Genomic DNA, 16,008 nt, shown 5'->3' with positions numbered 1-16,008 from the left:
AAGTAAAGTTTTCTTACTTTAGCAAAGGAAAACCAGTCTCCTCTTGGCTTATATCGAAATCCTCCGACATTTTTTTTTGCAAATCCTCGGTTTGTGCTACTAATTCATGACCAGCATTTTGTTTTGTTCTCTCTCCGCGTTCGTCATTAATCACGCAACGCTGACGTGCTACGTCATCCGCCGGAACTGCTTCCGCATATTACAGAAACCGGAAGTGAGAGAAAAGTGTTTATTACGTTTGAAATATGGATATTTTTCTTATTCTTATTTCTATTTTTTAAATGTCTCTCTCTCTCTCTCTCTCTCTCTCTCTGTCTATACTATTCTAATATATTAGGTAAATCCAACATCCCTTTTATTTTAAAGGTAAACCAGAAGGACAAAAGGAAGCAGAGATCAGACATAAAGAGATAGCAGCTTGTGCTGGCGGCTCCAATGATTTCCTCATGCTGCTCTGTGTTTGAGCAGTGCAGAGCGAGGTAGACCATGACTGGCCAAATGACTAAATAAATCCAGAACTCTTTATGGAAATCCACTGGGGAGCAGTGAAGTCAGCCTTCAGCGTTGGGTCTCAGCTGAGGGAGATTCTTCTTCGCCTGAAGCCGGTAATTGTTTTTCTACAATAGTATTTGCTTTTACTATTATTTTGTGAATTCTTACGACTTGTTCTTGACTGTTTATGTAGCAGAAAGACTTTCCACATGAGACGTTTGAGGGCAGTCGGAGTGAACTGCTGCGGCAGTGCCTTTGCCTGGGTTATTTCACCAATGTAGCCAGGAGGTGAGTGCCACACTGTCATTTTATTACATAATATGTATTTATTGAAGCCAGTATTAAAGATGTTCTGTTTTCCTCAGATCTATTGGGAAGTCATTCTGCACCATGGATGGACATGGGTCCAGTGTTCTTATTCACCCCTCATCATGTGTAAGGAATTAATTAAAAATGAGATTTTTTTGTCATTATTTACTCACATTCATGTCATTTCTAAGCCTGTTGTATAATAGTTTTAAATAAACACTTGCTTTAACTTCTTTTAGTCGTGAAGTCGTGGCCTAATGGTTAGAGAGTCGGACTCGTAACCCAAAGATTGCGGGTACGAGTCTCGTACCGGCAGGGATTGTCGGTGGGGGGAGTGAATGTACAGCGCTCTCTCCCACCTTCAATACCACGACTGAGGTGCCCTTGAGCAAGGCACCGAACCCCCAACTGCTCCCTGGGTGCCGCAGCAAAAATGGCTGCCCACTGCTCCGGGTGTGTGTTCACGGTGTGTGTGTGTTCACTGCTGTGTGTGTGCACTTTGGATGGGATAAATGCAGAGCACTAATTCCAAGTATGGGTCACCATGCTTGGCCACATGTCACGTCACTTTGTCATTTTTCACTTTATTCAGCTCTTTGGTCAAGAATTGCATCTGGATTGGATCATCTTCCATGACGTGTTGGTCACCTCACGGGTGTACTTAAGAACAGTTTGTCCCATCCGTTACGACTGGGTAAAGGACCTGTTGCCGAAGCTGCATGAAATCGACGTCTATGAGTTGAGTAGTGTCACTAGGGAAGAGGTAACCGATGAAGAGATGGCGCAGTGGGAGGAGAAAGAGGCAGCAAAAAGACAAGCAGGTGTGTTTGAAGAGGCTGAGCATTTTGATGTAGTTAAATTGTGTCATATTTTTGTAACACATTTTTTGGTTTTTCAACAGAAGTCACAGAGGATGAGGCAAAGAAGATGGAAAAGCGAAACGATGAAAGTTCAAATACAGAGGCTCGCACTCGCTGTTTGAAGCGAAAACAGCATCGGCTGCAAAGAAAGGGCACATGAGAGGATCAAATATTCACCACAGATACTGCAGCTGCTGAATACAAATATGAAAGATTTTATAATCTCAGATTTCAGAACATAATCCGCGTTTACTGCCACAGCACTCTGGTCCCTGTGGATTTTGAATATGGCTCTTGAGTCATAACATGTAATAAACATTTTATATCTTTTATGTAAATAAATATATATTTTTAAACTTTTGATACAGAGTGTTCTTTTTTTAAACATGTTTAAAGTGTGGACAAAACGTGAAACAAAACAGTTCCGCATCCAGTGCATTTGAGGGGAAGTTTTCATTTATCCCAATGACTTAAATCTTCGACTCACTAATAAGATTTGTTAAGATTAGTTCAGTGGCTCTTTCTACAGGTTACCAATAGGAGGTGATGAGTCACTGAGTCTTTCACTTTCTGTTGAACACAATATTTTGAAGAATGTTGATTACCAAACAGCGTATGGTAGCCATTGACTTCCATAGTATTTTTTTTTCAATACTGTGGAAGTCGATGGCTACCGTCAACTGTTTGGTTAGTTACCAACAATTTTTTAAATATCTTCTTTTGTGCTCAACAGAAGAGAGAAACTCATACAAGTTTGTCCCAACTTGTGGGCAAGTAAATGATGACACAATTTTCATTTTTGGGTGAATTATCCCGAGACACACCAAGCTGACATCAAAGAATTAGCACTGACAAAAGCTGGCGGTGTTGTCGCCTTGCTTCGCCTGGGACAAAATTTTGCACTTGAACACACCACAAAGATTATAGCCAATAGCAAACTTAAACATACGTTCTGTTCCTGCATGAGAAGAAATAACTCCATACTGGGTGGCAGTAGTCTGTATTTGTCATTAAAAAACTGAAACCTGAAACTAGGACTGCAGTAGATATACAAACTAATCACAGATGGACTCGCTGCTTCAAATATGTCTGATGAGTTGCAAATGGCACTGTCTTTGTCAGTCCTTTGGGCCAGAAAGGAAAGAACTGGAAGTGAAAAATAAGAGGTAATAGTTTTATCACTTTAGTTTTTTATTGTGCACTGGTTCGTTAACATCCAGTCAGGCTGGTCTCTCTTACTGATGGGCTCAGTTGCTGATCCAACATGCTCATTTGGCCAAAAAGCCACAGATGCGGTCTGACTAGTGCCAAGTGTGTGGAACACAATGCAAAAACTGGGCCGACAGGCATTCAACACTGGCTTGACATTGGCCGACCATTGGTTTGGTGTCACCCAGTCAGCCCTAAAAAACGGCCAGTTGTTTATGACCCATGATTAAAGGAACTCCATAAAATTTACAAACAATATGTTGACTAATTTCGTTCACTGATGAGATGTTCAGCTTAGGTTCTTCAGTGCTGTTCTTTTGTTCAGACTCAAAAAATACTAATTTATTGAAAAACATCGAAGACTGAATAATTTTATCTGGTTCTGCAAAATTATCTCATCTTTATTCAAATAATTTCAAATGGACTGAGTTAAAATGTTGTATTCTCAATAGCTAAATTCCCCAGACATTATCCAACCAATGACATTATGCTCCTTCCCAACCAGCATTTAACATTTTAAACGCGTGCGCTAGTCAGAAAACGATTCAGCGAACGACTCAAGATTCATTCAAAAATAACGATTCGTTCACGAACGAACCACCACTAGAGCGCAGCCGGAAATGACGTACATAGAATATGAAGAACTGAATGATGTGGCAAAAATGAAACGAATTATTTAATACTGACTAGACTACTCATACCGGCGCTTATAAATCAAATCTAAAATATTAACCGCTAAACGCTCACATACACCAAATCAGAGCTTCGCGCATCGCCTGCTTGATTAACAAAATCGCTGAAATCGCGAATGTCCTTCCGCCGCAAAATCCGCGCTGCTGCTTCCGGATTGTCAGTCTGAGCTGTTTCCGCCGCCATTGCGGGTCTGAGCGATTCCCATCCGTGCAGAGAGGGGAGAAAAAACAATAACCATCTGGCGGATTGGCTTGACACGACGAAAACGCGACACTTGCATTCTCTGTCTAATAAAGCCAGCAGTCCTGCATTTGATCTGTTTTGAATCGGGGGTGTCCGCGGAGAGGAGGTCGTCGCTCGCTAAAGCTAGGCAGAAATTTTGCGAGGAGTCCGGCCGGGAGGATTGAGAACAGAAAGCCCAAACCATGGCTCAAATCCTGCCTATCCGCTTCCAGGAGCACCTGCAGGTGGGGTTTTATTACGGCTAAACCGTACGAGACTCGTTCACGGCATTAATAATCGTTGGCTGTGCTGTTACAGAGGTGACAGTGTTAGTTAGCTTTAGCGCTAGCTCAATGAATGACCTCCCATCCATTTCAATGGCTGTGTATCAAAAACTCAGCATCTTTGAACGGTAGAATTTAATGCGTGTGGAATTCTAAAAACTGATGGATGTTCGAATTTAAAAGATCGAAACCGCCGTTTATTATTAAACGGTAAATACTAGATGTTCGAATCGAACGAGCGTATGATGCTTGAAATATGCAGTCTGGGTTGGCAGGTCACTAGGTTTTTGGACACAGCCTATGCAGGTGGATGCAGCGATCGGGGAAGGATTAAACCAGCTTTATCAAGCTACATACCTGATGTGATTGATTTTATCGCAAATGTGTCGTTTAGATAAAACGTGACTTGGATGCTCCACAATACCATTTAAAAAATGTCCCTTTATTGCTGATTTAAAGGGATCGTTAATCCGAGAATGTAAAAATTATAATCGTGTGCTCACTCAAAAACCAATATAAATGATGTTCGGCAGAATTACGTAAAATTATACGTAAAATGTATGGGTGGTTATTCAACGAGTCGATTCGATTCAGATCTTGATTGGATTACGATTCTATTCAAAATCGATTCTCTTGTAGATATATCAAATACAGAACGCGTAAATTTTTCTTAAGGAAAAATCTCGCTACTTATGTTGTAAACTGTACAGAAATCCAAATTAGATTGCGGTTTGTTTTTTAGATATAACAGTCAGAGCTCAAATAAAAAGAGTTGTATCCAAACACTGAAAATACACATTTATGTAAACTTATTCGTGATATACTTATGTTTTTACACCCGGAGATTTTTTTTCAAACTTATATTAAATGAGACACTAACAGGTTAAGTAAAAATATAATGACTATGTAATATGGTGCATATACTGTATTTAGGAGAATGCTCCTCTGTAGAGTTAGTTTTTCTATCTAACAAACATGCTATGGACATTAAATTCCTGAGGTAAATGTTATTTGACATTGTTTACAAGCTGTTTTATTGACGTCTTTTCACGGAACACTAAGCGATGAGACGTGAAACGGATTATGGTACTGTTTCTTTCAACATACCTTCTGATGTTCATTCATGTTTTTTCATGCTCTAACTAGTAGTAAAGAGGAAGAGATGCGCGCTGTGTTGCCACATTAAGGGCATCAAAATGACATTTAGTACTTGAATTTCATGATAAAATGGACAGAATTTGAGCTGAGACTTTTTCATATCATAAAGCACAACGCTTATTGTTTTGATCACGCATCAAATGAAAACAGACTAAATTATTGATTTTGGAACTTAAGAATAAACATCGATTCATCAAAATAAAGATGGAGTAAAATAAATTATTTGATATTGTCAACCCAGCCCTAGTTTAAAAAAAATGCAGTGAAAGTCAATGCTGACTGATGCTGCCACTCTGCTTAACATTTTTAGTGAACTGTCCCTTTAAATAATCTAACATTTAGGATAGTGTATATATGCATAGATGGTGTTTATCAACATTAATGTGTGATACATAGATAAATAAGATTTGAATGCTAATTCATGGATATGTGTTGTTTTTCATGACTTAAATTCCAGTTGCTGGAGCATTAATGTAATGAACCGGCCTGACTTGAGTCATTACAGTGTATTGTGTCATTGCGCAGGTGCATCACAGTGGGGGAGGATGATGGGGCTTGTGAGATTGTGCCCATAGATCCCTATTTTTTATTTCAAAACGTCCCATAAACATTGAAATAGACTTGCAGCAGACACATTTATGACCTCCAGGCAGTGTATTAAAAAATAAAGCCAAGCTAGACAGCATTTTGATGCCGAAATAAAAAAATACTAGTTCTGTATCTAACAATGGTAAATAATGCCTGTCCACCTCTTACAGCTCCAAAACCTGGGCATAAACCCAGCGAACATTGGGTTTAGCACCCTCACGATGGAGTCGGATAAGTTCATCTGCATCCGGGAGAAGGTGGGCGAACAGGCCCAGGTGGTGATCATCGACATGAGCGATCCAAATACGCCCATCCGCAGGCCCATCTCTGCAGACAGTGCCATCATGAACCCAGCCAGCAAAGTCATTGCTCTTAAAGGTAAGACACAGGGACATTAAAGACATTTGAAAAGTGGGGGGACACATTAAGGCATGGATTTTTGAAATGTAAAGATAATTTTTGGCATGAATATAGAAATTTCCATGAGTTTGAGTGTTCCTGCAACCCCCTCCCACCCCCTCAATATATAACATGACTACAATATCTTTAGCTGACTGTATTTCCATCGAGACAGTTTAGTGTAACAGTGTATGACTTTTGTGATGTCAAATGACATAATTATTCTAAAATACCCTCCATAATTCCTACAAGGTTGTTCATATTCCCAGCCATCTCTGTCTCGTTACGTATTAAAGCTTCTTGCTGTAATGTTTTGGTTAAGAATAGCTTTTAAAATGCTCATTGGAAATGTCTTGCCGTCATAAATGCTTTGTCTGTTCTTGCTTGTTTTTGTTCTTTTTTATTTTTTGTTTCTTACTGCTTTCTTATGTTTGCAGACGGTGAGTTCAATTTCATCTATCCTGACTTGTGGGATTTTGAATTGTGAAATGTGGGGTCAATCTGAATGCCTTTGTTGAATGATAGGTTAGCCATGTAAGGAGGGAGTTGGGATCATGTAACATGCATGTAACATGGCAGCAGGCTGTTTTTTTTTTTCTTTAGTGTAAAATTAAATACATTTTGTTGTAGTTAGACAAAACGACAATATTCAGCTCATTTAATTTTTTTTGGTTTGGCACTTGGCAGTATACTGTTAATTAGGGCTGGGCGATATAACTAAGCATTGAGCTTCTATATTTCTCTAATATTTTGAATACATAACACAGCAGCGGCGCATCTCGTGGGCAAGACTAACAAAACATTAAAATGCAACAACGTCACTCACATTATCATCACCGCATCTCGTGCACCACTGATGACGCTCCCTGACCCACTCCTAACATTCAAATGCAAATGTTTATTTTAAATTAGACTAATATAATTTTTTTTATCCACGATCTCCTCATCACAGGCAGGCACAGCACTCAATTCAGCATGTGTTCGTGTTTGTGTGTGCTGTCTGCGTGACTCATAGCACGTGCTTATATCGTGCACTATATCGAACATTTTTTATATCGTTATCGAAGAAGGTGTACCGTCGATAAATATTGATACCGTTTTATCGCCCAGGCCTACTGTTAATGCAATGCAAAGGTGTAATATGATTGTAAACTGATAGATTTGCAAGGCAACTTTCTAGGTATATTTCACTCTGCAACTTAACTGTAAGAATGAGAAGGTGAATTATGACCTTGAAAGTAGTAAGATAAACTGAATATTGTCTTATTTGCAGTGATGATTTGTATAGGATTATAGTGATTTTGGAAATGAGCATTCAAAAGTTTGGGGTCAGTAAGTTTTATATATATATATATATATATATATATTTAAACAATACTTTGATTCAGCAAGGATGCATTAAATTAGCTAAAAGTCACAACAGAGACATTTATAAGTTTACAAAATTTCTAATTCAAATAAATGCTGTTTGTTTTTCAACTTTCTATTTATCAAAGAAACCTGAAAAATACACATTTAAGCAGTACAACTGGTTTCAACATTGATGTTTATAAGACATGTTTCTTGAGCAGCAAATCGGCCTATTAGAATGATTTCTGAAGGATCATGTGACACTGAATACTGGAGTAATGATGCTGAAAATTCAACTTTGCATCACAGGAATAAATTACATTTCAAAATACATTACAATAGAAAACAGCTATTTTAAATTGGTGTAATATTTTACAATTTTTACTGTATTTTAAATAAATAAATGCTGCATTGATAAGCGTAAGAAACATCTTTGGAAAAACACAAAAAAAAATTTTACTGACCCCAAACTTGGAACTTGGAATAGTATACTGAGTGCAGAAATTTATTTTTTTAAGCCTTGAGTTTCAATAATATATGCATTTATTAGTAATATTCAGAATTGTTAGGTGTTTTCCCCCTCATGACATTGTTACATGTAAGGCCAGATGTTTTTTTTTTATTTTTATTTTTATCAATTACCAACAGTGGTTAGCAGAAATTAAATCAAATATACAGTGACCCCCAAAAATATTTGGACACTTAAAAAGTCAGAATGCCGTCACATTAGAGAAAATGATCAAATCGAGTGCAAACAAAAGCATGTTCAAACAAATCATAATTCCGCTTTTCTCAAAACTAATTAGTTTTTTAATGGTTGTTTGAAATCTACTTTCCACAATATCGACTTGACATTTGACAACTATAAAGTGTCCAAATACTTTGTCTTAATTTTATTTAAATCAAATGATTTGTTTTGATTAAAAAGTGTGCTTCTGCTAATTTTCTTTAAAACAAATGCTACTATTTTATTTTTGTTGCAGTGATATTCATATATTAAGTGTGGCTTTAAGTGTCTCAATGCATTTTGGGGCCACTGTATTTTGATTAAAAGAATAATACATCTCTGCAGATTTAGCTAATTGCAGTCCACATTTTAGGCTAAAACTTTTAAACATGTTTATACTAGACTTGTGCCGGTATTCGGTAATACGATATATCACGGTAATGAATATGCACGATATTGTTATCGTCGGCACTTCTAAATACTGTGAATAATTATATATTACAAATTATTCAGAATTTTGAATGCATTTTAAGAATAATTTTCCCATAAACTGGTCAAAATGCACAACAGCGCTGTATGCTGCATGAAAGACATGTGCTCTGTATGCTGCATGAAAGACAGGCACTGATGTAAACAAGCGCCAACAAGAAGCACATGGCGGAACATGTGAGAGACGCTCTGGATGAAAGCGCACTTTCACTCTCTGACAGCAGATGGCACTAAATTGCAGAAATAATAATAATAATAATAATTCATTTAAATGCAGCCACATCGTGATAATACCGTATACCGTAATAAAAGCATTAGCAATTAATCGCAACATGAAAATTTGATACCGGCATAACCATAGTTTATACATGTTTTAGCAAATTGTATTCCCACATACTTGAGGTAAGGTGATGATTCATGTGATTGCAGGCGAGAATAATATTATGGTTTTTAATATGGTTTTTTTTTTACATTAAACAATCTGCATTGCATTTTTTGTAGTGCAGAGTAGAGACATATGAGCTCCTAACTAATTAATAATTGATAAGCTTGCTAGATTTAGAACTTCACTAAAAATTGTCCAACTAAATGCAGATTAAAACTCGGCTTGATGTTTGTAAATGTTTGCAGTGTTTGTCCTATAGCTGTTCCTTTTGCATTGTAACTGCTTTGTCATGATGTCCATATCTTTGTTGTTACTTTGCACTTATGATTTAACACACATCATGCTGTTAGCATTACGCTTGATGTCTGTATGTTAACTAATTTAAATCACACCATTAAGAAAAAAAAAACATTGCCGTTTTATTCAAGTGACCTCTGTTCCTGAATTTCAGCGGCAAAAACCCTTCAGATTTTCAACATTGAAATGAAGAGCAAGATGAAGGCCCACACCATGACTGATGACGTTACATTTTGGAAGTGGATCTCTCTCAATACCGTAGCACTTGTGACAGACACTGCGGTCTATCACTGGAGTATGGAAGGAGACTCACAGCCCATCAAAGTCTTTGATCGGCATTCCAGTTTAGCAGGCTGTCAAATTATTAACTACCGCACTGACGCCAAACAGAAATGGCTGCTTCTAATTGGAATTTCTGCACAGGTACAAATAACGATTTGATTTGCAATCTTTAATGCGCAAAAAAATTGCCTGATCTTTTCTCATTAACCTGCATGTCACAGTTGGTGGTGTTTTTCTGCTGAAATGCCATTTTTAAACCTTTTCCTGTCAGCAAAACCGCGTTGTGGGCGCAATGCAACTTTACTCAGTGGACAGAAAGGTGTCGCAGCCGATCGAAGGCCATGCTGCTGGATTTGCTCAGTTTAAAATGGAGGGAAATGCTGAGGAATCCACACTTTTCTGCTTTGCTGTTCGGGGACAAGCTGGAGGAAAGGTCTGGTTATTTTTTGAAAATGAACGTCCGTGTGGAAATAAATAGTAATTATGTCTTTGCATTGAAACGGTTGTAAATTTAATGTCACTCGTGTGTTTTTGTCCCCACTGTAGTTGCACATTATTGAGGTTGGAACACCTCCGTCAGGTAATCAACCCTTTCCAAAGAAAGCAGTCGACGTGTTTTTCCCTCCAGAGGCCCAGAACGATTTTCCGGTTGCAATGCAGGTATTCGTAGTTTTGAATATTTAATGAATATTATTAAAATTTGTCTGTTGGGGCATTAGGTTTATGTAGAAGACGCACTCCTTTCTTGTCTTCTTCTAGATAAGCTCCAAGCTCAATCATTTCGGATCTAACAGCATCCAAAATGTTCTGGTGTTGCTAGAGGAGGAGTCCAGAGAGAAGTGCCTGATTCCCACAGTGACGTTCAGTGGTAGTAAAGCTTTTATATAGGGATGTATGAGTGCTGAAGGTGTGAGGGAGTTGTGCTTTATCAACGCTGTCATGAATTCACACACAACTGTGTGATGTAATACAAAAACCTGAAACTGAAGATGGTACCCTCTTCTCATTCCCTGCATTGTTGGGCTTTTTTCTGCTGATCACGGATTGGCCGGAGAGAATCGTCACTACCTGCGTCACTGAACTTGCGACACAAACACAACAGAACCGCTAGATTTAAATCAGCACAGCCAGCGAAGGATTGAACGCAACTGTGTTGAACATGCGCACCTTTTTTTAACAACCAAAACGTTTTTTTTTGTCTGTTGTGGAAGAACAGACGTTCCTCTCATTGATAGCAGAGGATCGGATCTAGTGAGAGCTTGATAGACAGAGCAGTGTACTTAGAGTTATGGAGGACATATTAAGTTCTAGAATATTACACTTGGTTGAATTAAATCTAGGCTGTACTTAATTCTGCAATCCTTCACTTAAACAAAAATTGGCTAAGTTTCTTATTTTACAGATATTAATGGCATGTATTTCTCTGTTTTTATTAAGAATATGTTTAATACATTTCAATTTTGCCATCTTTCTGTGAATTGTATGAGTGATCATTAAGAAAATACATCTTTTATATTTAATCACAGGGGGTGTACTCATTTATGCTGTGCACTGTATCTATCTATCTATCTGAAAAAATAGGTTTTAAATAGGAAATAGGTTTTTGCCAGGAAAATAACCAAAGAAGCTGGCATGACGTTAATAATCAAATAAACAATATTTTTTCTCATGATTCATAAGTTAAGCAGTGTTTTAATAACATTTCTATTTCAAACTGCAGTATGTGTTAGAGTTGATAAGTTTGAATCATTTCCATGAATCGATTCAAAACTGAATTGTTCAAAATTTCTCATTGCAGGTCATTTCATATTACTATATTTTATATATTTTTAAATGAAATGAAAGGTAGGTAATGTAAAAATATAGGTAAATGTAGGTGATGCTTTATATGTATTATTATATTGTTGAATATAATGAAAATGGTAAATATAAGTTTTGTTCATTTAACTATATATATATAATTTTTTGATTGATTGATATGGAAATATTAAGGAGTTTTCACTTTGCGTTAACCAAACCTGTTGAAAATATGAAGATGAATATTTTGATCAAACGGATCAAACTTAATTGCCTATCTTAGCTATTCTAACCTCAGTCTTTGTGTGCCTGTGGTCCATAATACATTAGGATGCTGTAGCTGAAGGAATCCCTGTAAATAACAGCGTTTGTTGATCCCTCGACACGTATAGTGAGAACAGCGTGTGCCGCTCAGTAGGAGGAAGAGACGGCCGCTGTAATCCTCTTACTGTAGTCTGCGGTGTGTTTGCTCTGCTTCAGTCGCTTACTGATGACCAGCTCTGTCACAGGCCGTGCTGCAGACTTCAATAAGTGTATAATGGGATACCGGCCCATTCATTTATGTATTACCCTGAGGGTCGCTTTAGGTGCTTCATGGGTCCAGATCAGCATCATTTGGAGCCAATCAGTGCATTATTAGGTGCTCATGAATAGAGATTAGCCAGATTTAGCACTAATGTGGTAATGGAACAGATTATGGGTTGGCACACAGAGATTTGTTTATTTGAGAAAGACAAACAAACTTCACAACAAGCATTACTGATGCTAAAAAGATGCATAATAAACAGAAAGGGAGATCAGAGTTGACTTATATGTTATGGGACTGGTGAAGCCTGACAGAATATTAAACATGGGCAACTAGGGTTGTGCTGCCACGATTTCAGTATTTGGTATAAATACCTGTGAAATTTTTGAGTTTTTACACCACTAGCAACTAAAATGTTGAACACAGTCTTTCATAAATGAAAGTAAATTAATATTCAAAAAATTTAATGAAGTTTAAGTTTTGACGTTTTTCCCTTTATCGCTAAAAAAAAAGAAAAAACAAATTAAACAAACAGTTCTTGAAGTTTTCAGGTATCTATTTGTATCAAGTATAAATGTTGTCTACACTGGATGCAGTAAACTGATGCCGCGTTCTATTTTTAACGTGTTGACACAAAGTTCAAATGATTCTCAACGGTCGCTTTGTCGCATCCTGTAGCGGCGCAGACACTGTCAGCATAGTTTGTCAGTACAGTCAGTAATGTAGCAGATTGAAAAGTTAGTATCTTTCTGCAGTACAATAGACGGCAGTGCGGTGGTGACTTGAGTCTGTTGAATGGTGATTTAATGCTACGTTGTCACCTAGTTGGAAAGACTCAATGCTAAGTAAATAAACAACAATGTCCCCATCTTTTACTCTCACAATGAGCTTATCATATTAGTTTGCTACATTAGAGCTTATCATATTCGTTTGCTACATTAGTAGGGCCCTATGATTTCCGCGATGCAGAAAACATGGACGGAATCGCGGAATCCAGTCATAAAAACGGAATTTACTGTATAACATGGAATTTAATGGAATTTGTCTTATTTTTGATGAATAAATCAAAAACAGGTCAGTACATATATATAGACTGTTTGTGAATATTAAACTGCAAAAAGACTTATTTAAATACGAATGTTCTGCATGTTCATTTGATTACCAGAAAATACACAACACAGAATTTGTGAAAAAAATATTATTCATTATTATTATTTATTCATTTTAGAGGTTTACATTTGGAAAAGCTGTGCTTCCTGCATAAACCTGCCCCTGTTGGTTTGGTAGCTTGCTTGCCCTACACAGTTACCTTGTTTAATTTCTTAATTCAAGTTATATATATATTTTGTTCTATTTGTGTTATTTAAGTCATTTATAATAAGTGAAGTGAAGTTTACTGTTAAGTGCACTGATGTCCGACTCATTTTGAATAATAAGGTTTATTGTTAAATTGTTAAATACCCTGCCTCCACTACATAGGCCTATGTTTGTCACATCATTATAAGTGTTTGATCACCACATTTATTTGTTATCATTGCAAAAAATGTGTTTGTATATATATTCTGTTTATGTAGGCTATATACTGTATTCTATATACAGTACCAGTCAAAAGTTTGGACACACGAATGGGAAGGTTGCCCAAACTTTTGACTATACTGTACTATAATATAGCCTACACATAAAGAATATCGGCCGATATATCGATATCGGTCTTTTTTTACTCCCTAATATCGGTATCGGCATCGCCCCCCAAAACACCCATATCGGTCGGGCTCTAATATATATATATATTTCATTAATGAAAAACAGTATCACACATAACAGCACAACTGTATTTAACATTGATAATAATAAATATTTCTTGAACACAAAATCATATTAGAATGATTTCTGAAGGATCATGTGACACTAAAGACTGGTGTAATGATGCTAAAAATTCAGCTTAGCATCACGGGAATAAATGACATTAAAATATATTAAAATAGAAAGCAGTTATTTATTTTAAAAATAAATTATGGATCCCAAAGTGTCATTCTGTTTAATTTGTAGTGTGAATTATGCTGTCAGTGTCTATATTCTGTGTCTGACACTATCATTGTTTCTCAGGTGCTTTCTGTGTGCGTGGAGGAAGAAAACATCATCCCTTACATAACTAACGTGCTGCAGAACCCTGATCTGGCCCTCAGGATGGCCGTCCGCAACAACTTGGCAGGTGCAGAGGAGCTCTTCGCCCGCAAATTCAACAACCTATTTGCTGGTGGCAACTACTCTGAAGCTGCCAAAGTGGCTGCCAATGCACCAAAGGTACAGCAGACTGCATCACACGACCTGACACCTCATTAGTCATTGTCAGGCAAATGTTGGGGTTTCTGATTGGCTGTTGGCTTCTTGCAGGGCATCCTGCGCACGTCAGACACCATCCGTCGGTTCCAGAGTGTTCCTGCCCAGCCCGGTCAGACGTCTCCCCTGCTGCAGTACTTTGGGATTCTGCTGGATCAGGGCCAGCTGAACAAGTTTGAGTCATTGGAGCTTTGCAGGCCCGTCCTGCAGCAAGGCCGCAAACAGCTCCTGGAGAAATGGCTAAAGGAAGACAAGGTATATCCTCTTCTGAATAAATATGTGACCCAAAGTTGTATTAAATTAAAATTACTTTATTGGCAATTGGCAAATAACAAAGCATCGATATAACAAAAGAGATAGATAGATAGATAGATAGATGGATAGATAGAAATAAAAAACTGCTAGTAATGATAATGGTAAATAACCAATAATAGTATGAAATAAAATAGACATGCTCTAGGTTTTGTAAAGCCATGGAAACTTGGAAATATCAGAGCATTATAATATTGTGTTTTTCAAGCAGGGACAAAAAAATGGAAATTAATTGAGATGCACAGATTGCAATTTTCCTGGCAGATTCGGATTTCCGATTTTTTTTTTAAAAGTGTGACCTGCTGATACTGATTTTTGCCGATTCTGGTTTTCTTTGAAGAACTATAATTGACAGCATATACAAATAAAAATTTGTAAAATTTGTTTTAATGAGTGAGTCATTTAGTCATTCATTCAACTGATTCGTTCAAACGGCTGATTCATTCAGAAACGAGGCAAGTGACTGTCTTTATTGAATAGGTTACTGAATCATTAACTTACTCGATTTGTTAAAAAAATACAACATCATTCGCCATTTACACGGAATGCAATAAAATCTGAAACGTTCTCGTGAAAATTTTTGGTGGCCAAGCTTCAGTGCTTCCCTAGTTATTTTTCTTATTGACGTTTTAATCAGACTTCTTGTCCGGTCGGGCAAGTAAAATTCTCTCTCACTTGCCCCTTTAAAAAATCAGCTTGTCCCAAACAAGCGTTAATCGAGCCCTGTGGTTCCTCCACAGTTTACTTGGGCTCTACACATATTACAAATTGCAAACTTTGTGTCTTCTTCACTCACAGAAGAACTTCCATGCCGATGACATGCAGATGTGAGCGTAAGTGTGACATCAAAACGAAACGGCTGGTCGCCGGTCCAGGCCGATCATGCGGAAAATCGGCTAATTCTGGTCCCTGGCCGGTTGATCGATGCATATCTAGAAATTAATAAAATTATGGAAAAGCCATGGAAATTGCTTTGAAGAATTGACATTTTCTAGCTATGCTGTGCAGTAAAATATTTCATCTGTTGGATATTTATTTGTTTTAGAGTAAAAGTGATGCCTTTTCATTTCTTTTTTTAGGGGTTAGTTCACCCAAAAATGAAAATTGTGTCATTTACTCACCCTCATGTTGTTCCAAACCTGTATGACTTATTCTTCTGCGGGACGTAAAATAAGATATTTTGAGGAATGTTAGTAGCCAAACAGTTTTGATTCCTGTTGACTTCCGTTATATGGATAAAAATATAATGGAAATCAGCGGTACCTGAAACGGTTTCAGTCATAAAGGTT

At 37.3% G+C, this 16,008-nt stretch overlaps 2 protein-coding genes across 4 annotated transcripts in view; both read left to right on the top strand.

Moving 5' to 3' along the window:
• Window positions 1-1,923, top strand: part of LOC107713434 (probable ATP-dependent RNA helicase DHX40) — a 4,096-nt gene extending 2,173 nt beyond the window's left edge. Inside the window, exons 3-7 of one of the 3 annotated variants that reach the window (XM_016518920.1) lie at window positions 469-605; window positions 686-780; window positions 858-927; window positions 1,394-1,622; window positions 1,703-1,923. In XM_016518920.1, the coding sequence (XP_016374406.1) occupies window positions 525-605; window positions 686-780; window positions 858-927; window positions 1,394-1,622; window positions 1,703-1,821 (594 nt within the window). In that variant the 5' untranslated portion in view covers window positions 469-524 and the 3' untranslated portion in view covers window positions 1,822-1,923. Of the gene's footprint in view, window positions 1-337; window positions 606-685; window positions 781-857; window positions 928-1,393; window positions 1,623-1,702 lie in introns of all 3 variants that reach the window. The other 2 variants (XM_016518917.1, XM_016518918.1) reach the window with 2 other exon arrangements.
• A 1,547-nt stretch (window positions 1,924-3,470) lies between these two features.
• Window positions 3,471-16,008, top strand: part of LOC107713425 (clathrin heavy chain 1-like) — a 34,264-nt gene continuing 21,726 nt past the window's right edge. The window contains exons 1-9 of the mRNA XM_016518911.1: window positions 3,471-4,030; window positions 5,986-6,193; window positions 6,652-6,654; window positions 9,617-9,885; window positions 10,016-10,177; window positions 10,291-10,404; window positions 10,504-10,599; window positions 14,174-14,371; window positions 14,462-14,662. Of these exons, the coding sequence (XP_016374397.1) occupies window positions 3,989-4,030; window positions 5,986-6,193; window positions 6,652-6,654; window positions 9,617-9,885; window positions 10,016-10,177; window positions 10,291-10,404; window positions 10,504-10,599; window positions 14,174-14,371; window positions 14,462-14,662 (1,293 nt within the window). The 5' untranslated portion in view covers window positions 3,471-3,988. The remainder of the gene's footprint in view (window positions 4,031-5,985; window positions 6,194-6,651; window positions 6,655-9,616; window positions 9,886-10,015; window positions 10,178-10,290; window positions 10,405-10,503; window positions 10,600-14,173; window positions 14,372-14,461; window positions 14,663-16,008) is intronic.

The sequence above is a fragment of the Sinocyclocheilus rhinocerous genome, unplaced genomic scaffold (assembly GCF_001515625.1).
Source record: "Sinocyclocheilus rhinocerous isolate Xijiao unplaced genomic scaffold, SAMN03320098_v1.1 scaffold689, whole genome shotgun sequence".
Lineage (NCBI taxonomy): Eukaryota > Metazoa > Chordata > Actinopteri > Cypriniformes > Cyprinidae > Sinocyclocheilus > Sinocyclocheilus rhinocerous.
The sequence above is the reverse complement of the archived record's forward strand: the minus strand, read 5'-3'. Positions and strand labels throughout refer to the sequence as shown.